A 22,185-nucleotide genomic window follows, 5' to 3' on the forward strand; every position below is an offset into this window, starting at 1 on the left:
GGTTAGGCCTCTCTGGTCAGAATACAACTCCTTGCACCAGCTCAGGGAAAATGGGGTCTCTGGGTGGATACCCAACACCCAGATATTGGTTTCCAAATATCATTCCCACCAAATGAGAAATGGTTCCTTGTAGAAATACCTGATTTCAGGGCATGATAGAGAAGGTACAAGATGCACTTAGAACATTTTGCTATGCCAAGTAAGGAACTGGTCAAAAACTGATGGCCACATGAACCAGTAAAAATAAACTCCAACTGGCTGAATCTGGGACAAACTGATAATCAGATTAGGTTAGGATATAAATGGATTATAAACCACTGAATAAAATAGGAATCCATATTGATAAAGAATAGGTAATTTATAAGTAAGGAATAAGAAAAGATACTTTGTGATAGGAGAATGCCAACTGAAAGAGTAGAAAGATTGGTAGAGTTAGAAAATCACTATTTTCACCATCATGGCAAATATAAGTTCAAAAAGAATCATCAGAGGATAATAAATCTTGAAGTATAGGTTTCATGAGAAGAGGTTATTCACATGTTATCAAAATATTACCCCAAAGATTCCTTATAAATTGCAAGGAGAAAAATACTAACTATGCCATGGAAGAAAGTGAACAATACCTTGACCAGATGATTAAAAATTTTAATCATCATTGAAAGGCAAATGGATGTTATACACCTGTAGATGTGATTCCTTAGAAGCAACCTAAGCTCACTTGAGTGGGCTACCTTCCTATCTCTGTCCCTGACATTTAGAATTTGATGGAATTCTTCTTTTGTATCCTTTTTTAATTCTTGTGTTGGGTGCATGATGAACGTTTTCAAACTGGATGGTCACATCCTTTGGTTTTGACGATAAATAGAAACATGCACACATATATATCCAGTATTCAAATTTTTTTTAGTTGTTGATGGACCCTTATTTTATTCATTTATGTATATGTGGTGCTGAGAATGGAACCCAATGCCTCACACATGTGAGGCAAGTACTTTATCACTGAGCCACAACTCCAGCCCCAGTATTCAGATTTTTAAATCTAATTATCATGTATTGATCCTCTAAGTCTCTTATTTTATAATTTTTTAATCTCCTTTTTTCTGCTTTTTGAAAGATTTTTCTCAGTTATACATCTTCAAGCCTGTCTATTAATTTTTTTGTTTTGTTTATTTTTACAATGCTGGTGATCAAACTGAGGACCTTATACATGCTAAGCCTCTACCTCTGAGCTATACCCTGTGCCCCAAATTTTTAATTCAACCATCAAAACTTTAATTTCTAAGAATTTATTGTTATCTGCTTTTTTTCATAAAAGTATATCCAGACCATAACAATAGTACATGCATATATAAGCATGTAGAGAAACGTATTATGAATGAAATAACAAAAGTTAAAATGACATTAGGCTTAGTAACACAGCCAGATTCAGTAAATAAAAATATAGGACATGTATTAGCTTTCTGTTGCTATGACAAAATAACTAAAAAAAATCAACTTAAAGGAGGAAATATTTATTGACTCACAGTTTCAGAGGTTTCAGTTCCTGGTCACTTGGATCTATTGTTTCTGAGCTTGTGATGAAGAAGAACATCATGGTGGGGAGTGTGTGGTGGATCAAAGCTACTCACCTAATGGCAGCTGAGAAGTGGGGGGTAGGGAGAGAAGACCAGGAATAAATTATAGCCTTCAAGGATAAAGCCCCAGTGACCTATTTCCTGTAAGTAAACCCTACCTTCTGAAGTCTCCACCACCATCTTCCAATGCCCATTAAGATATGATCCAGTCACTGACCAAAGGTCCCATCTCTGAACATGGAGACATGGGGGATCAAGTGTTCAATATATGAGCTTGTAGGGGACGTTTCAGATCAAACCATAATAGGACACTCAATTAAATTTGAATTTCAGATGTCTGGCTAATTGTTTAGTATAAGTGTATCCCAAGTTTATGGTATTTATAGTTCATCTGATGCAAATTACAATGGGTGTTCTATGTTTATCCAGCAATTCTATAGCAGCAACATTGAAAATAACTCTCTTGTATGAATATGCTAGTAGAATCACCTTTCCTTTCCTGTAAGAAATGTTAATTTTAAAAAAGCACCCTGGAGAAATAAAAACAGAACAAAACACTCTGTAGTGCTATTTTTAGTAATATAAGTGAAAGAAAAGTCTCAAAATCCAGACTTTAAAAGACTAAACTAGCCAGACACAGTGGTGTACACCTGTAATCCCAGCAACTGGGGTTGGGCTGAGGTAGGGGGATCGAGAGGGTTCAAAGTCAGCCTCAGCAGATTAGGGAGGCACCTAGCAACTCAATGAGACCCTGTCTGTAAATAAAATATAAAAAAGGACTGGGGATGTTGTCAGTGGTTGAGGACCCTGGGTTCAATCACCGGTACCAAAAAAAAAAAAAAAAAAAAAAAGACTAAACTAAATTACACTGGGCAGCAAATTCAAGGAGAATATCAAGTTGTCTCATAAGTAGTAGATCTCAGAAAGCATAAGCACAAAATATATTCTGAAAAGGAAGCACTCAGAAATGCAAAATTCATAACCCATAAATCTAATAACTGAGTGCAAGGCTGCTGTAAGTCAGACTTCAGCTGATGATTTTTCTTTGGTATTTTCACAGCACTTGCCTTGGATTGAGAATGTGCTTCCCATTCAGAAAACGTAAGTATGGGAAGTGGGATATGAAATACATATGGAAACATAGAAGATGGTTTGAAGTAGGAATGTAACATTTCTATTTATCAGTTGTCTCAATATCATTTATTGAGTAACCTTTCTTTCTCTACTTATTAAAGTTCTACTTTATTCTAAATTCCTATAAATGTGAAAATATATATATATATATATATACATGTATATACATGACTTTCTGAGACTCTGCTTCTTTGATTTTATGATTTTGGACCAATTCAGGACCAATGAATAAAGCTAAATTTAAAAAATACATTTATTCTCTAATCTATAAAGACATCAATATATATCAAGATAAAGACTATACAAGTTATGTTTGAATAATAAGGTTATGTTTTGCAAAGGCAATTTTATTTACCTTTTGTAGGCAATAATATTATCAAGTAGACTTTTTAAAAAAAGTAGTATATGTTTAGTAAGATTATCCTTTTTCAATGAAAATATTAAATGTATTTACCTTCTTGAACATTGTCTATACCTCTTGCATAGCATGACTTTTTCAAGACAAACAAACCATAACCAGAAAGTCAAATTATAATGCTAATACTTCAATGTGCAGGTGAAGAGGACATATGCCTAGAAAAAGAAATTTCCCTGAATTTTATACATTAGTAAAGAAATAAGAAAATGCCACTTCTGTTTTCAACAAGATTTATTTGTTTAATTAAAATTAGCAAATGTTATGTAAGTCATTTTCTTAAGTACATTTATTTTGTACAACCACATGGTTATCAAGCAACATTTATGGAATGTTCCCTGGGTCCATGATACAGAACTTTGTAACTATGCAGCATCCTCTTTTCCAAGTTTAAACATGACTGTGTGCACCCGAAGAAGCATGGCTTTGCATTGCAGAGTGGTCTCCTGTGACAACCTGACATCAAGTGAGAAGCCTCTTGAAGAATGTTGTCTTTTGTTGATTTTTACAGAATGGCACTTTTCTTTTTTGTGTGATTATCAAATCCATATTGATTTTTTCAATTCTTTTTTTTTTTATTTTTTGCTACAATGAAAATAAACCAGTTAAAACTAAGCAGTGTAGCAACATAACTAACCAAGCACTTGTGGTATTATATAGCATGTTTTAGGTGATATTGATGTTTTATATTAGACAGTTGTACTTAGCTTATTTTGGACAATAAAAAGAAGCAGGTCTGATAAGCAAACTCAAAGATTATATTGAAAATTGATACATTGTTTTAATACTAAAAAATTGGGCTTATTTGCTTTTCAAGTGTGGTGGAATAGTTTACTGTTAAAAAGACTTTTCTGATCTCATTTTCCTCAGATTCCTATTTTGTGCATTTTCAGATAAGAAAATAATACTATTTCTGAAACATTATTACTTGGTTTGACAGACTACTAGAGTGTAGGCTCACTTTGCCATTCTCCTATTTGTGAACTTTGATTACTTCTGTTTACTTTTCCAAACATGTGCTTATGCTTAAGATCCAAAACCTATAATGGGAAGTCACTGGTAATTATAAATATACAATGTATTGCTAGGACAATGACTCATCTGAAGTGTTGAAGTTTCATTGCTATGATAAGAGCCTTGACTATCCTGGTCAGCTGTACAGAGTATTTGGGAACAGAAAAATGCATATTTCCAAAGAAACCATACTGCATGCATACTATTTGGTGAAAATTCTCTGGTTTGATGCATCACTGATATTCAGGGTGGAATCGACATGCAACTTCTTCAGCAAGCTTCTTACTCCATCAGGAGAGTCCAAGGATGTTACAGATGGCTTATAGCCTGTCACTGCACGTCTTTCTATGCTCACTGCCAGGGAGGTTACAAAACTGCTAGTCCAATGTTAGACTTTAAACTGAAAATGCTTTGCTTCAGATACCTGTCATACCTATAAAAAAGAAAATTTCAAAAAATAAAAAGAGGGAAAATTTGTTACAAGCTTTATGATACTTTAACCATTGCAGGAGTTATTTATTTTTATATCAATTACAAATTTATGTTTAAAATAAAAATTGTTAATAAGAACTATTACTACTAAAGTGTCTTAGGGATTATTTTATTTTATGCAGGGGATTTTCAGCATAGAAAACAGTTAAAGTATTTTACATTATTTTTTTAAAAAAATTTTAGTTGTTAATACATCTTTATTTTATTTATTTATATGCAGTGCTGAGAAACAGACCCAATGCCTCACACATGCTCTACCACTGAGCCACAACCTCAGCCTCATCACATTTTTATCTGAAGTAACTTTTAAAAAGCTTTTTATTAAGTAAATCTTAAAAGACCCCCCAAAAAAGGTAAATTTTAAAAATTAGCCCCCACATGCAAAGTGATTCACCTTCTTAAAATATTATCAACAATTCTGTGATTGTTCAATAATGCTTATTTATTGCTTATTAAGTGTCTGGCAATTTCCCAGACCTGCTTTATCTCATTCAAAACACAGAAGAACCAAATGAGCAAGGTCAGAGGCAGAATTACTACAAAGCTCCAAAAACTTACTCAACTGGGTACCTTCCAAAAAAGAGGCCCCAGCAGTATCTTCACACGTTTATGTACAGTCACATTGTCACTTAAGAACTGTATGTGTTCTGAGAAATGCATAGTTAGGCATTTTTGTCATGCTCACACAAACCTAGATGGTGTGGCCTACACACATAGGCTGTATATTGTGCAAGTGGTATAGCCTATAGCCTATTGCTCCTAGGACCATGATGAACAAAGCAACACTAGACTACATCAAGCACAGGAGAAATCAATGCAATCAAGAGATGCGCTAAATAGGGGGTGAATGAGACTACTGCTTTCATAACATTGCATACTATTTTATGGCAAAGAGTAACTCTAATTATAAAAACTATGGTATAGTACGCAAAGAAATTAAAAGTTATTTATCATCAAGCATTATACCCTGTGCATAACTATATGAATCTTACTTTTATATAACTGGCAACCAAGTAGGTTTGTTTAAACCAGCATCACCTCAAAGACATTGTTATGATGATGACAACATCACTAGGAAGTTTCAGCTCTGTTATAATCTTAAGGAAGGACTGCAGTATATTTAGTCCATCTTGACCAAAGCATCATTACATGGCACATGATTGTATTTTGTCAACTTTGCAAAAATAAGTCATTCTAACCACAGCCAGTCAAGACTGCTGGCTCTTTCCATTTCAACTATCTCAAAGAAATAATTTGCCCTCTTACTGTAACTATGGAGTGGCAGTAAGCATTTCTGTGATCTTATTAAGGGTTGACTGGGATGTATTTTATGTGCTTTGCAATTTCATCCATGTATAGTTAAATTTTTCCTGGTCATCTCAGTTTAGGGTGTCTTCTAAGAATACTCTGAATATCAGAGAACATATAAGAGCAGTCATTCAGAGGAAGCCTGAAAAGACCTGAAATCTTATGCTTCAGATATGAAAGAGACTCAAGAGAGGTCCCCCATTTTTTTTAACCCAGAGGCACTTAACCATTGAGCCATACCCCTAGTTCTTTTTAATTTTTATTTTGAGACAGGATCTCACTAAGTTTCTTAGGGCCTCATTAAGTTACTGAGACTGGCTTTCAACTTGCAGTCTTCCAGCCTCAGCCTCCTGAGTTGCTGGGGTTAGAGGTGTATGCCACCCTGCCTGGTGAGGTTTCTCCAAATTTTACAACAATCCCAAAAATTACATATTACTAACAAAGAAACGACAATGTAAAAGAAACCGCTACAAATTGTTAAAGAGAAAAATAGAAAGCAAATTTCCATAAAATATGTTAGAGAATAGTCTAAATCATTTTTCTGTTCCTCCTGTACAAAAGGCTATTACAAGATTCTCATTAAATGAAGGGGCAATAAAAAAAAGAGGCAATCAGTGGGCATGCAACTCAAAAAAGTAGAACAGGAATATTGTACAGTTGCTAATATGATGTAATTTTTCTCTAGATTATATATATGTGATATCTGAGAAATTTGGTAACACAACAATGTAGTTTTCATGATTTATTTTCTTCTAAATTAACATGTGGAGCTGTAACCAATTATGTATTCATACTTTGCATTCCTTCCCTTAAAGAGGACTCTGCAAATTCAATTCAGATTCAGGTTCTACAAGTCCTAGATTTGAGATGCAACATATTATTATACCTGTTTTAATTGAAGTTCAGAGAAGTCAAGTGACTTTACAAAGTTCACAGTTGTCAAAAGGTACAGCAGTCTTTCAAACCAGACTTTCTTTCCCTAACACATTAGTTGTGATGGTTAATTTCATGTATCAACCATGGTGTGTAAATTGTCTGGTCAAATAGCAGCCTAGATGTTGCTTTGAAGATATGTTTAGATGACATTAGCACATCAGTCACTTGAATAAAGCAGATTGCCTTCCCTACTTCCCCTCAGGTGAGGCACTTAAGAGAAACTACTGAGGTCCCATGAGGAAGAAGGAATTTTGCCCCCCAAAGTGCCTTTTGACCCAAGATGGCAATATCAACTCTTCTTAGGTCTTCACCCTGCCAGCCTGCCCTGTTATTTCTAGACTTGCCAGCCTCTACAATTGCATGAGCCAACTCTCTCTGTCTCTCTCTCTCTCTGTACACACACACACACACACACACACACACACACACACACACCCTATTGTTTTTGTTTCTCAGGAGAATCATGTGATAAGGTTTGGACATGGTTTGTCCCTAAAGTTTTATGTGCTAGAGCTGGTGTGAATGGGATGGTATGGATGGTCTTAAAGTAGTAGAAAGTTTAAGAGGTCAGGCTTAGTGGAAAGTGGTGAGTTCATTGGGGGCACCACCCTTGGAAAGAATCCACAATTCTGTAGGAACCCTGGTTGAGTAGATTTTTTTTTTTTTTTTTTTTTTTTTTGGCAGTACTTGGGGTAGAACCCAGGGACACTCTTTCACTGAGATTCATCCCTAACCCTTTTTATTTTTTTGAGACAAAGGCTCACTAAACTGCCCAGGATGGCTTTGAACTTATGGTTCTCCTGCCCTGGTCTCCCAATTGCCCGAGATTACAGGAGTGTGCCAGTGTGCCCAACTGAGAGTGGTTTGTCATACAAGAGCAAGCATGGCCCTGGATCTGTCTCCCTGTCTTGCCTCTTCTGCACGTGCTCCCGTCATTGTAATACGAGGCCCTCATATTACATCATGAGGCCCTCACCAGGGGCCAGGCAGATGGATCTCTCGATCTTGAACTTTCAGCCTTCAAAACTGTAAAATAGATAAACCTCTTTTCAGACTTCAAAACTGTAAAATAAACAAACCTCTTTTCTTTATAAGTTACCCAGTCTTGGGCATTCATATGTATATGAAAAGAAATACCAAGAACTATATACTAGTACTGTCTATTGGTAAATAATCACATGATCTTGGTAATTCACTTAACCTTTTTAGGATTTAGTTTTATTATCTCCAAAATAAGGAAATCACATTAGACCAGAGTTTCTCAACTCAGCGTTTAGGCTGGGTGATTCTTTGTTGCATTGTGGGATGCTGAGTGGCATCCTTGACTTCTATCCACCAGGTGCCACTAGTACCACCCAGTTGTGACAACCAGAACTATCTTCAGACACTTCCAGATATCCCCCATGAGAGAAAGGAAGTGGACAAAATAACCTGCCTACCCGTTATGTGAGCACCACTGCATTAGATTATCTCTAAGCAATAATATATGCATATGTGATAGTATGTTGAGATGATCAACATTGAGGTAGCTTTGGACATTTCAGGAGAAGGCTGTTGATCCATTAGTAGGTTGAGTTAAGAGATGGTAGTCTAATATTCTGTAATTCTTATAAATAGATTTTTCTTCAGTTCTTATAAGAAAGAATTTAAAAAATAGGGAAAGGTCAAAAGGATTGGTAACTTCAAGCTCTTGGCAATTGAGAGCTGAGGCAACTTGAGGGCAATCACAGGAATAGGAGAATAGATTTAAAAAAATGTAAGAGGGATAGAATTTAGCTCTCACTCCCACAGAAATGAAACTTAGCTGGAAAACGACTTTCAAATATAAGTCACCAAGAGCAACCTGAGCTTAGTCCTGGGAGCTGGACACCGTCTACAATAGGAACCATGGTGGGGACTACTCTGCTTCTTGATGCACAGGAATTTGTAGACATCTGGATGATTTTTCAGTACATCTTGCCTTACAAATAGCAATGCAAAAAAAGCCATTTTCCCAGGGAATATTTTTGGTGGCAGGACAGAGCCGGGGTATGGTTTGAATAAATGTAGTCACCTTTAGGCGCCTGTGAGTTCAATGACCTAAGGGGAAAAAACAAACATAGCAGTAGACCAGTAGATGGTGCTGTATCTGCCTAATTTTTCATCAAGCACATCCAAATTAAGATTGTATGTGACCATGTCTTTCCCAGCAGCATATTTTCCTCAGTTCTTTGGACATAAGTTGAATTTAGCCATACTTTAAGCTAAGTTAAAGATATCTGCCAAATTAAACAGAATTTCCACTCATGTTAATCTCCACTTCTGATTCAAAACATATGCATTCCTAGTCAAGGTAACCTTGGCAGTACAAAGCAAGGCTCAGGCCCAGAAGGCATAAGAACATATTGTGTTCAAAGTAAAAGTTTTGTCTTTTGTTTCAATTTTAATTAATGCCATAGTCAGGTGGCTTAATAGCCCTACTACTGGCAGGCACAACCAAAACTGACATAAAAATCTTTTAATGTTCATTTCTTCAATACCCTGCTGGCTGATAAAGTCAGAGATGTGTTTTGTTTCTATCTTTGGCAGTCTAAGATATTAAAAAGACAGAGCTTAGGATATTAAAGTGATTTATGGAATTCAGAAATGAAATAATGTGCTCCAAAAGATAACTTCATGAGTTGGAGTTCTGGTTACAGAGCATTCAAGAAAGGTCACCTTTCTGAATATTATCCTGAATATATTCAGGATATCTGGTTTGTCTCATTTCAAAATGAGACGTTCTAGGGCACATTTGAGCAATTATGTCATAAATGGAAAGTTATGAGCTTCACAATCTATTGGAATTTATAATCACTTTGGGAGACAAAAAGGATACAAACATCCTTATCTTTTATAACTCGTTAAGTCAGTCTCCAGTATGTGTGAGCCAACAGAAAGAATTCCGCTGCTGTTATTATAAGTAGTATTTTTTGAAGGAGGAGAGACTCTTGTTGACTCTCATTGGAGCTGGCCTTACTTGTGGAACAAAACAGGTAAGGGACCCTGAGGAGGATGGTAGGGACAGCAATGGGAGAGGGTGGAGAAGTTGTTGTACTACGTATATAGCTCCATATCCCACTTAAAACTTGGTCAGAAGAAATGAAGACATGTAAAATGGAGTCGGAGGTGACACCAGGTAGGCAGAAAACAGGCAAAATAGAAGTCAAAGAGAAGTAAAGAAAATGGGGGATGGGGGAGTGGGAATGGAGGGATAACTTCCAAACCTGTGACTCCTACCCCTGTGTGTTACCTACCATGCCTCTATGAATCAACGAACATACTAATAACATGATCATATGTATTTTCCTCAAAATAATGGAGAACATGTTAGTTTTCCATTATTACAATAAATATCCAAGATAATCAGTTTATGAAAAGGAAAACTTTTTTTTTTTTTTTTGGCTCCCAGCTTTGGGGATTTCAGTCCATGACAGTTTGGTCCTTTGGGCTTGTGGTCAGGCAGCACATCGTGGTGCAGGGTGGAGCGGAGCAAGCTCTCACTTCAGGGTGAAAGCAAAAAAGGTCAAGAGGAAACAGTATCTCTGATGGAGTATTTAGAAAATGCTATTTGACAGATAAAAATAGCACATTTTCTTGTCACATTGAAGGACTGAGAAGACATAAAAGACTTACCAAAAGGATCTACTTAATATCCTGAGAGTTAAGATTTTTGCTTAAATTTGGCTTCTTGGTACAGTTGTTTAGCTTTTGCCCTATCATTCTCCTAATTGAAACATCATCCGTATTGGGAAACAACTGTTTTGTTACTCCTGTAAGAGACAACAATAACAACCCCAAAACACTTTATGAGATTTTTGCATCTTAAAGTACAAACTGAGGTAAAACATTAAACATCCTACGTTTTAATTTTGTCTCCATTTTACAAAAGTAGCCCAAATTCTCATGAGGTATGTAAATGATGAATATGTAGGCAGGGTTTTCAAAACAAAGCAGGAGATAACAGAGTGTCTGTACTGTAAAGCAGAGTATATGTTTGTCTTCCGATAGCAATATTCAACTATAACTTGATGCCTGCTTCCAAATCCACGTCTCTTTGCTGGAAAATGTTGTTAGCAATTTATTTGTATCCATTCCTAACATCAGTTAAAACAACTAGATTTAAAATTATTTTTTTCCAGCTAAGAAATGACATGTATAGAACTCACATTCAGAGACTCCAAATTTGTTGGACGATAGCAAAAAATAAATAAATATATAAATAAATAAAATAATCTAGATGATTACATGTAAGATAAATTAATTTAAAAACCACAAATAGTATAGTCCAATTAACCTTTATCTTTCTAGAATAAAAGATGAGGAATATAACCAAGAAAGAGAAAACATAGAAATTGTTATAGAAATTTTATTTTAAAATGTTTTGAATTTTTTTATTTTCAAAAGCTATGAATGTTATTAATTCAAACTAATCGGTCATACAACCTTCAGTTTTATTTTAATAACCATTTTAATGAAGTTTTCCATAAATTTTAAGGAAAGCATTACACTATTCTAAAAATTTTTTCTTTCATAGAACAATAAATTTGAAACAAAATAAAAAGGACCATGAAAGAATAACTTGACCTTGAATGGTAACACAACTTCAAATTTGCGTGACAATATAATGTAATGATATTATCACCTATAATTTCTTGAACTTCATTCTGATTCATAGCTGGTTTTACGGCTTTGTCCCTTGACGTAGAGGATTTTGCCCCTGTCAGGCTGTGTGTGGCCATGTATTCGTTTGTGTAAAGTACTTGCATTAAATCATTAATAAACTTCTGAGGCTTGCTCTTATTACAACGGGCAATCTGCCATTTTTCAATCTTGAACTAAAAAAGTAAGAAATAATAATTGAAGTTAGAAAAAGAAAAAAATGATATTTGGAGAAATATATTACTAATTAAGATGTGTCAGCAAACAATATCAACATTATCTAGGGTGACATATTATACTTTAATATATACTTTACATTTCAGGGGTTAGAGTTTGATGTTACTTGAGATAATTTTCAATGTTTATGAGATATTTGTTCCAGGGTTCATGCAAATTCTTGTCATGTAATCTGGATTTGGTGCTTCAAGGATCAGTCCTATTCTCAGCACTGCATACCAAGTATGGTAAACAGAATAATGGTCTCTGAAGATGTACACAGCCTAATGCCTGTACCATGACTATATTACCTCACAGGGCAAAGGCATTTTGTAAGATGTGATTGAAGATAAGTTTAATTTTGAGATGGGAAATTAACCTGAATTACTCATATGGGTCCAATCTACTTATACAAGTATTTAAAAACAGAAGAGGGAGGCAGAAGAGTGGATCAGAAAAGAGAGACACAAAAAGGAGGAAAGATTCTGAAAGAGAAACTTGACCTGTCATGGCTGGCTCAGAAGGTGGCAGAAGTGGGCCATGAAGCAAGGGGTGTGATTGCCTCTAGCCATGGGAATAACCTTTAGTTTAGAACCATCAAGAACATGGAAAATTCAGTTCTACCTACAAGAAATTCTACAACACAAATGAGCAGGAAAGAGATTCTCCTTTACAGTTTTCAGGAATGTTCCTGAAAATGACCTCTGATTTTAGTTCAGTGAAGTCTGTTCCAGATTTCAGACCTACAGAAATCTGAGATACTAAATTTGTGTTACTTGAAATCACTAAACTGTGGTAATCTGTTGTACATAGCATTAGGAAATTGATATACCTTGACTCAAATATTCTGAATCTTAGATTGTTAATATTTAATTATCCCTTTTGAAGGCATAATTTCTGAGGCTGATCTGTGATTTTCAATAAAATCCTATTTTTTTTTCTTTTTTTGGTTTCTGTTTCTTGATTATGAGAAACTGCAAAAAATGAAAAAAATAAGTGTGTTCCTCTAGCACATGGAGGCTGAAATTTATCTTCTCTCAATGATATAAAATTTTATAACTTGATGCACAGGTATCCTTCCCTTATTGGTTTAAGAATGTAATAGCTTAAAGACTTGATATTTTTGACTTTCCAATTTGACTTTAGTTTTCTACACTGGATATTTGTATCAGAAATGAATTTTCATTACATAAATAAAATAGTTCAATATAATAAGAATATTAAGGTTATGTCCTAAATTTACCTAAAACTATCTGATACAACAATGATAACTTCTGCCTTTGTTTAATTTATATTTTGGGGTACTGGGGATTGAGCTCAGGGGCCCTCAACCACTGAGCCACATTCCCAACCCTATTTTGTATTTTTTTTTTGGGGGGGTGCTGGGGATCGAACCCAGGGCCTTGTGCTTACAAAGCAAGCATTCTACTGACTGAGCTATCTCCCCAGCCCCCTATTTTGTTTTTTATTTATAGACAGGGTCTCACTGAGTTGCTTAGCCTAAACCTAGCTATTGCTGAGGCTGACATTGAACTCTCCATCCTCCTGCCTCAGCCTCACCACACCTGGCTGACTTTATTTTAATTTTCAAATTTAACTATTTTCCATAGTGAAAGGGCAGGTATTCCAACTGACCTGCTTCTCTTCAGAATGATGCTCCTCCTCAGCCTTCAAGGAAATTGGTGAACTGGAATTAGAATTGGAATTACTGCCTGTTGAGGCAAATGAATCTGGTGAGGAATTATTTGTTGCTCTCCAGAGAGTAGATGCAGATGTGGACATGGTCCCTCCACCCTTAAGCAGGGTCTCCGCCATGCTAACCAATTCTTCAAACTGGGTGACTGCTTGTGGTAACACTAGAATGGCAAGAGAAAGTAACATTTTACAAACATGTTCATAAAGGTGCATATATACATATTTTTATTGTGTGTATGTGCACAGAACTATGTAGAGTAGTGATTGTTAATATTTGCTACCTTTGGTAAATAAATGTAGTGAGGTGGGTGAAACATTGACTTTTTATTATTAAATAACTTAATAATCAACCAATTTTAAAACATTTGGTCATTTTATTTAAGTGTATGTGTATTACTTTGAAGTTAAAAAGTTGATACTTAAAAAGTTGATTCTTTCGTTCTAATCACTAAGAACATTATTTGAAGGTGTTGAATCTGTTGTTTGGATGTTTCTGGTTCTATTTTCAATCACCTTCTAGAAGCTCACATTAGGCCAGTTTAAGTGCCAAGATAAAAATCAAGAAATTCTTACAGATGCAAATAAATTTTCCATGACCTTTGTATATGGTCTACCATAGTCAAATTTCATCAACTAATAAAAATGCACTGTTGCAATTCAAATCTATGTTGTCATGTATTAAAGACAAATTTTGGTAATCAACTGAATATTCACTTTGACCCTTTTTGTTTATTGTTGGAAACTTACACATTCAAAATTTTCATGCCTCCTTGTAAAATGGTCTTCTCTGTTGTTATATCTAGTTTGTTTCCTAAGGACAAATAACACATTGTTGGAGTGGGAAGAGACCTTGAGCCCTGTTTAATTATATTCCTCAATCAAATGTGAGGGCACTGCTTGCTGGAGAAGTGAAAAAGACTCTGAAACAAACTGAAATAATCTTTCTTCTTTCTCTCTCCTTATGTATTTTTCTTAAGCATACTATTGAGCTATAATCTTTAGAATAATTTATTATAAGTCAAAATTAATACATCTGGTACTATAGTAATAAGAAACTCTACTAAAAAAGAATTTTTATTTTCCCATTCTTTCAATAAATATTTACTAGGCACCTCTTATAGTTCCAGACACTCATTCCATCAGTAATTATTTATTGAGCATTTAATATTAAATGTTTACCTTGCTTTTTCTCCACATCATGTACTATTCTGAGAACTTTACTGATGTTCACTGATTCAACCCTTATTGCAGAAGAGGTCAATTAGACAACAAGAGGTTGAGTAACTTGTCCAGAAGAGCCAAATTCAGGTTGTCGGGTACTCAAGTCTTTGTTTTACAGACTCTCAGTATTTGCCAACCACTATGCCAGGTGCTAGGGATAAATTGTGAGCAAAACCAGATGTAACCCATGTCCTTTCAGAACTCAGAGTAGGATAGTGTTGGGTGAAGGGGAGGACATTATTCACATAGCCATGCTGTGTAGTAAGAATTTTGTCCTGCTCGAAGAGGGTCTGGCCTTTGTGCCAACTCCTAAAAAGTAACTTTAAATCCTTGGAATTTCCTGAAGGATAGGATTATCTTTGTTAATCATGGTGAATACCTGGGACCGACCACACCTGATAGTTTATGCTAATGAGATAATTCAGGATGAGGTCTTTCATGCCCAATATCCAGAGGGTGGAAGCTGATGACAGCCAGAAATCTAAAAAGACCCACCATGTGCTTTAGAGACTGAAATTCAAGCAATGTGGACAATCAATCAGGCCCATATAATAAAGCCTCAGTTAAAATTCTGGAACCAGAGCTCCAATGAGCTTCCTGGAGGAGCATTGCTGCCTGCATATTGTTACATACAGATGCCAGGAGGGTAAGACTTCCCGAGGACAACAGAAACTCTATATTTAAAAGCCTCCTAGACTCTACCTCCTTCATATTTTAATTTGTGTCCTGAGTTGTAATAAATACAACCATGACTGTAATAGATTTCAGTGAGTTCTATGGGTTTTTCTATCAAATTAGTAAATGTGAGGGTGGTTTTGGGAAATCCCAAGTTTGCACTTGGTGTCCGAAGTCTTGGGCAGATTTGGCAGTTTGGAGGACAGTGCATTTGACCTTGCAATTTGGTTAACTTGTACATGCAAAGAAATTAAAATTATAATTCTGAAGTTACACAAAGAAGAGGCATACAGTGCTTGACCCAGTCTAAGGTCAAGAAGGTCTCCGAGGAGGAGGTAAAAATTGATCTGAGAGCTGAAGGCTCAGTAGGAATTAAAGAGCTGAAGAGAATGAGGAGGGGTCATTAGAGGCATAGAAAATGCAAGATCTGAATTTGAAGAAGTGAAAGAAGGCCAAAAGTATAATGTCAAGAGAAAAAGGGAATTTGGCTTAATATTTGGCTTAAGATTTCTTTTGATTGTTGTATGAATAAGTAATTTCTTTTTGCCGATGACTATATTCCATTATTCCACAATTAATACTTTGCACTAAATGTATCTATTCATCTGTTGATGGATTATTTTCCATTGATAATTTTAATGGTTCCCTAAAATTCCAAGATATTGATGTTGTATAATTTATTTAAATGCTCCTTTTTTTCTTCTTGGAAATTAAGTTGCTTCCTATTTTTCTTTATTACAAACAAAACTCTGAACAACCTTCTAGCACATACATTTTCATGTGCGTCTCTGATCATGTCAATTCTAGACATTTCTGAAAGCATTATAATAGAGTCGAGAGGTATAAAGGTTTTCAAGATTCAATTAGTTGCCAAATTCTCTGGAAAGATTTTTTTTTTCCTGATTTACATTCCCATTAGAAATGTAAGAAATTGCCCATTTCACTGTACCCTAACAGTCATTAGCCATTAACAATAATCATCACTTTTTTGAGGTTAAAGTCTTAGTATAATTTAAGTTGTGATTATTTAATTATTGTGAAGTTAAATATGTATTTATTTGTTTTTTTGATTGTTTGAATTTCTTTTATGAATTACCTATGAGACTACTGGACACCAGAACTATTTCTGTTTGTAAGAATTTACATGGTCTTTGTAAAATGCTTACAGGAATGCTTAGTGTACAAAGTGTTAAATATTACTGTTAACTCCTCTGTATATTAAGCATTTTAATCTTTTATTTGTATTAAATTGTGATTACTTTTCTCAGAATGTTTCTCTTTTAATTAACTTTATTACATTTTAAAAGCACATACACAAAAACCAAGCGTGGCAATGTGCACCTCTGTAGTCCCAATAACTTGGAGCCTGAGGCAGGAAGATCCCTTAAGCCCAGGATTGTGCAACCAGTCTGGGCAACATGGGAAGACCCTGCCTTTAAAACTAAATAAATAGATGTGCATGCACACACCCAGTTTTAGTCTTTATTCTAGTTAAAAGTAGCAGTATTTTTTTAGAATATTATCATTTTATTTTATGCTTGAAAAATTATTCATCACTGAGATCAAATATTCATTCATACATTTAATAATTTAAACATATTTCTAGAGATAAGTTTTCCCCCACATATATTTGAAACTTTCAATGGAAAAATTTAAACACAAACAAAAATGTAAATACCATAGTTTCTACTCATAACCAATCTTGTTCTGTCTATCCCCCAACTACCTTCTTCCCAAGATTACTTGATACAAGTCACATACAATATCTATATATATAATATCTATAGATATTTATTCTACTTATAAGTATGTATCGCTAAAAGTTGATAAATTTAAAATATATAACTGTAACAACACTACCGCAGCCAGAAAAAATTAATTCTTTTTTTTTAAATTATTTTGCATGGCTTTATTTTATTTGCTTATTTTTGCACCTCGTGCTAAGGCTCCAACTCAGTGCCTCACACGTGCTAGGCAAGCACTCTGCCACTAAGCCACAGCCACAGTCCAAAAAGTAATTCTTTAATGTCCTTAAAAAACCTGGTCGATGTTTAAATTTCACTGCCAAGTTGGTTTTGTTTTTTTGTTTTTAACAGTTTGAGTCAGGACCAAGTAAGGACTGTGCATTACAATTATTTGCTGTTTCATATGAACTATAGGTTTCCTCTCTCTCCTAGTTTTCTTCCTTGCAATTTATAGGTTAAAGAAACCAAGTTCAGGGCTGGGGTTGTGACTTAGCAGTAGAGCATTTGCCTAGCACATGTGAGGCACTGGGTTCGATTCCCAGCACCACATTAAATTAAATAAACGAAATAAGGGTATTGGGTCCCTCTGCAACTAAAAATACTAAAAAAAAAAAAAAAAAAAAAAAAAAGAAAAAAAAAAAAAAAAGAAAAGAAAAAGAAAGAAACCAAGTCATTTGTTCTGGAGGATTCCACTTAGTCTGGATTTTGCTGATTTACCCTAAGCAGGCATTTAACATATTCTTCTGTTCTTTGTATTTGATGTAGATTAGTAGTTAGATCTGGAGGCTTATCAGATTCAAGTAGTGCTTTCATTTCCACCAGGTGGCATTTAATGCATGGTTAACTCTTTTATGATATTATCAGTCACAATGATCTCTGCTTAGGTTCATTATGTCATAAGAGGTCCCTGAATGGTGATATTCTGATAATTTTATTCTTTGCTAATTAGCTAGAATCCTTCTAGAAAGGGAAACTCCCCCTTACCAACTATTTGGTCACTCAGAGGTTCATGTCATATAGTAATGGTAGGATAAATGCTTCATTTTGGGGGGGTCTGTATTTGCCAGTTTTCAAAATAATGAGTTGGTTTTTTCAGATGACTATTAACATGCACTTAAACATATACAATATGTTTCTACCTATTGTGGTTATCATTCTTTTTGATGTTCAGACTGCCCCTCTTTGGCCAGTAGGAAGCTTTTCTAGTTGACACAACCACATAGTCTTTGTTAAACTTCCTTATTTGTGCAGCAGGATGTTCCTATTTCCTGTTCAAAGCACCTGACAAGGCTCGTGTGGTATATTCCCTGTGTAAGACATAAAAGCAGTCTTTTCTCCAAGGATCTTGAGTTCCTTTTAGTGAGGAATAATGCTGTAAGGCTACATCCAGTTGCTAGAAATGTCTTTTGCTATTGAGTTCTTGTTTCTAGTTCTGTTTAGTGAATTGTATTAGGAAATATATGATGTTACATTTTTAAATACAAAATTCATCAACTTTTCAGACAAGTACTTCCCATTCAAATTTGGAATGTGTAGTTTTTATTTAAACTCTATAGTTATGTTTTCATGCGCTCCTTTGGTGCAAAATGAGAACCTAACTTGCAATATCAGTTTTTCCAACACCATTTGTTGAATAATTAATCCTTTTCCTCATTGACTTGCAGGGCTCACTACATAGATACATTTTCAGGGTGCAGTGCAACACGAATATGCAGAGCTCCTTGCTCAAAACTTCTTAAGAACTGTAAGAGGATGACAGTGAAACCTTAGACCAGTGTGTGGGTCCCTCTACAAGCAGGGTCCTGTGTGACTACATGGGTCACACACCCATGAAGTTGGCCTTGCTGACTTGTAATAGCAAACATAATAATAGCAAATTTTTGTATCGTACTCTGTATGTCCCTCACTCTATTCTGAATGCTTTACCTGTCACCAGGTGAGGCATTTCAGACATGAGGACACTTTCATTTCTAAAAGGGCATAGAAATTTAAACAACTTACACAGTCATATACAGATTAGTATGTGGTAGAGCTAGGGCTTGAACATACATGCTGCCTCTCAAATCCATAGTGTTTACCTCTGTGCCACGCTCCTTCTAGGACATTTATCATATATTGGGTTCTGTTTGGGGGATATGCATTCTACTCTATAGATCTGCTAACTCTTGCACTAGCAAGTCACTTTTAATTATTGGATAATAGGCTCTGCCCAATACTGTCTGTGTAACCCTGGCAAGGTGTTTAACCCCTCTATGTCTCAATTTCTTAATCTCTAAAATAGAAGCACTAAAATTACTCACCAAGGTGACAGATAAGACTCAGAACAGTCTGGTACCTAGCAAGTGCTATATAAAATTTACTTATTATACAATTTAATATTGACAGGTATTATACTCATACTCTTTCTCAGAATGTTCTCAACTGATCTTTCCTGTTTATTCTTTCAGGTTAACTTTAATTTTTTTTTTTTTTTCTCTCAGTACTGAGGATTGAACCCAGGGTCACTTTACTGTTGAACTACATCCCTAGCCCTTTATATTTTGAGACAAGATTTCATTAAGTTGGCCAGGTTGGTCTTGAACTTGCAATCTTTCTGCCTCAGACTCCCAGGTGTCTGGAATTACAGATGTGTGTCACTGCGCCCAGCTCAGGTTAACTTTTGAATAAAATTTATCAATTATTAAAAGACAGAAAAAAAACCACCATTGGCATTTTGATTGTGACTGTGTTCAAACTACTAGTTATTCTGGAATGAGCTGGTATCTTTTCTTCCCACCTATGAATGTGATAAGTCTCTCCATTTATTTAAGTTTCTTCTTTTCTCAGTTTTTTATTTTTCTTCACAGATTCCCACACATTTCTTGCTAGGGTAATTAGTTAATCTTTTATAGTTGCTTGTAATTAATGTGTATACATTTTCTTTTCCTTCTTTTAGGAAAATAACTGATAATTTCTGATACATAAGGAAATTACTGTTTTTTAAAAATGGTAGTTACTAGATAGTGAGCACCTATTATATATCAGGGATTCGTTACTTTTAAAATAAAAATAGATTATAAAAGCATTGGTCCTCTGCCTTATCACTTGCCATTCTGGATTACCACTCCTAGACACCTTTCATTTACCTTTTTATTCTGGTATTTGTTCCTTCATGTCTTAAATAATAATATGCAACATGCAACAATTTGTTGTTTTTTATCAAATTTAGAGAATTATTTACTAACTTCCAGCTATGTAATATGGCAAGGTAGCTCTTTTTTGATTTCTCTGTCATCTACAAAACAAAACAAAACTAAAACCAAAAACAAACAAAAAACCATCCAAAGACCCTCCAACAAACAAAAACAAAAACTAAACCCCACATGCACAGTACTCACACGCAAACATACCTACACTTTTCTCCTTTCCATCATCCTTGAATACTGTAACAGGATTGCTAGTTCAACAAATATTGTACTTATGCTATTATACTGATGTGCATATTATTCACAACTCTTTGCTTTAAACATATTTTCCCCTCGCAGTTAATAATTGTCTCAAATCATAGTTTAATATTTTTAACTGCTTCTTTCACTAACACATTTCATAAGTCTCTACCAGAGGTGCAAAATCTCCTTTATGTCATCCATCAGTATCATGTTTTTCTTGGAGATCTCACTTCTGGAACCCTGTATACCTGGGATAGCTACAAGGCCACTGTATACTTGTCATCCTGGGCCTTCCCTGTGTCTCTCCTGAAATGGACCACCAGTTTTCTGGATACTGTCTTTCTCTTTACAGGTTTGCTCTCTCATTTTGGAAAAGCACATCCTACATTTAGATTCTATAAAAGAAATCATGGGAAGCACATTTTTGAGGTTTTATTAAGTGTGAAAATATTATTATCCTACTCTGACATTCAGTCAATAATTTCACTGGGTTAGAATCCTAGGTTTAAATCATCTCCTTTCAGAATTTTGAAGGCATTGCTTAATTATTCTTGGAGCTTCCAGTTTTGCTGGAGAAAAGTCCAGTGTCATTCAGATTCCCAGTCCTTAGTTTGTGACATGCTTGTTCTGTCTGAAAGCCTTGGGATCTATTCCTTGCCTCTGGTGTTCTGAAATTTCACAATGGTATGCTTTGGGTCAAGTCCATTTTCCTTCATTAGACTGGGATTTTGGTAGTATCTTGATTTTTTTTTTTAATTTCATGAAAATTTTACTTAAATTTATAAGTAAAAGTCAATTCAGCATAGTTAAAATCATTAACTGTTGTATTCTCTAATCACTATTTCCAATCAAAAGTATAATTTACTATGGAAAAATAAATATCTGAAAGTAAGTTAATTATATTGTCTTTCAGTCTCAAATTATTGTTTTCATGCTAAGCTCTTATCACAAAAAGGAGGCATCTATGTGAGATGATAGAATGTTAATTAGCTTGACTATTTTAACCATTTCACTATCTATATATCTTCAAAATGTCATATCATATACCTTAAATATGTGCTACAAAATTTAGAAAAAATGTTTTGAACACTTCACAAATAAACTTATTTGCATTTCTAGTGGTATCTTTTATATTGGTTCTTTTTTAGTTCTATATAACATTAGGATTTGTTTTGACATAATTATAAAAGCATGGAACATAAGTTTCTCTAATTCAATCCCCAGTATTTTCCCCTTTTCTCCCTCACTCCCTCTCTCTGTTCCTTCCTCTGATACTATCTTTTGACCTAGAAATTTGTGCCTTTAGTTTATTGCATTGTGGGATTTTGTTTTGTTTTGTTTTTTTGGTATTAGGGATTGAACCCATGGCCTTGCACATGCTAGGCAAGTTCTCCATCACTAAGTTACAACCCATCCCTATTTTTTTTTTTTTTTTTTTTTTTTGAGACAGAGTCTTGCTAACTTGCCCAGCCTGGTCAAGAACTTGAGATTCTCCTGAGTAGCTGAGATTATAGGAATGAAGTACTACACCTGGCTTGATTTCTTAAAAGTATCTTCTCCCTCTGTTCTCTTTTAGGACCCAAGTATCTTTGGGTGTTAGGACTGTTGGACTATTTATCTATTTTTAAAATCTTTTATAGTTTCCTTTTGTC

The 22,185-nt window shown here is 34.9% G+C and overlaps 1 protein-coding gene across 5 annotated transcripts in view; it reads right to left on the reverse strand.

Annotated features, from left to right (window-relative positions):
* Positions 1-3,677: 3,677 nt before the first annotated feature.
* The window catches only part of BEND6 (BEN domain containing 6), a 61,571-nt gene continuing 43,063 nt past the window's right edge, over positions 3,678-22,185 (reverse strand). For 4 of the 5 annotated variants that reach the window (XM_079147490.1, XM_079147488.1, XM_079147489.1 and 1 more), the window contains 4 exons: positions 13,405-13,625; positions 11,537-11,729; positions 10,528-10,664; positions 3,678-4,570 (listed from right to left, as the gene is read on the reverse strand). In XM_079147490.1, coding sequence (XP_079003616.1) covers positions 10,537-10,664; positions 11,537-11,729; positions 13,405-13,625 — 542 coding nt within the window. In that variant the 3' untranslated portion in view covers positions 3,678-4,570; positions 10,528-10,536. Of the gene's footprint in view, positions 4,571-10,527; positions 10,665-11,536; positions 11,730-13,404; positions 13,626-14,211; positions 14,276-22,185 lie in introns of those variants that run through there. The other variant, XM_079147492.1, reaches the window with a different exon arrangement.

This window comes from Sciurus vulgaris (genome assembly GCF_902686455.1).
Source record: "Sciurus vulgaris genome assembly, chromosome: 7".
Taxonomy (NCBI): domain Eukaryota; kingdom Metazoa; phylum Chordata; class Mammalia; order Rodentia; family Sciuridae; genus Sciurus; species Sciurus vulgaris.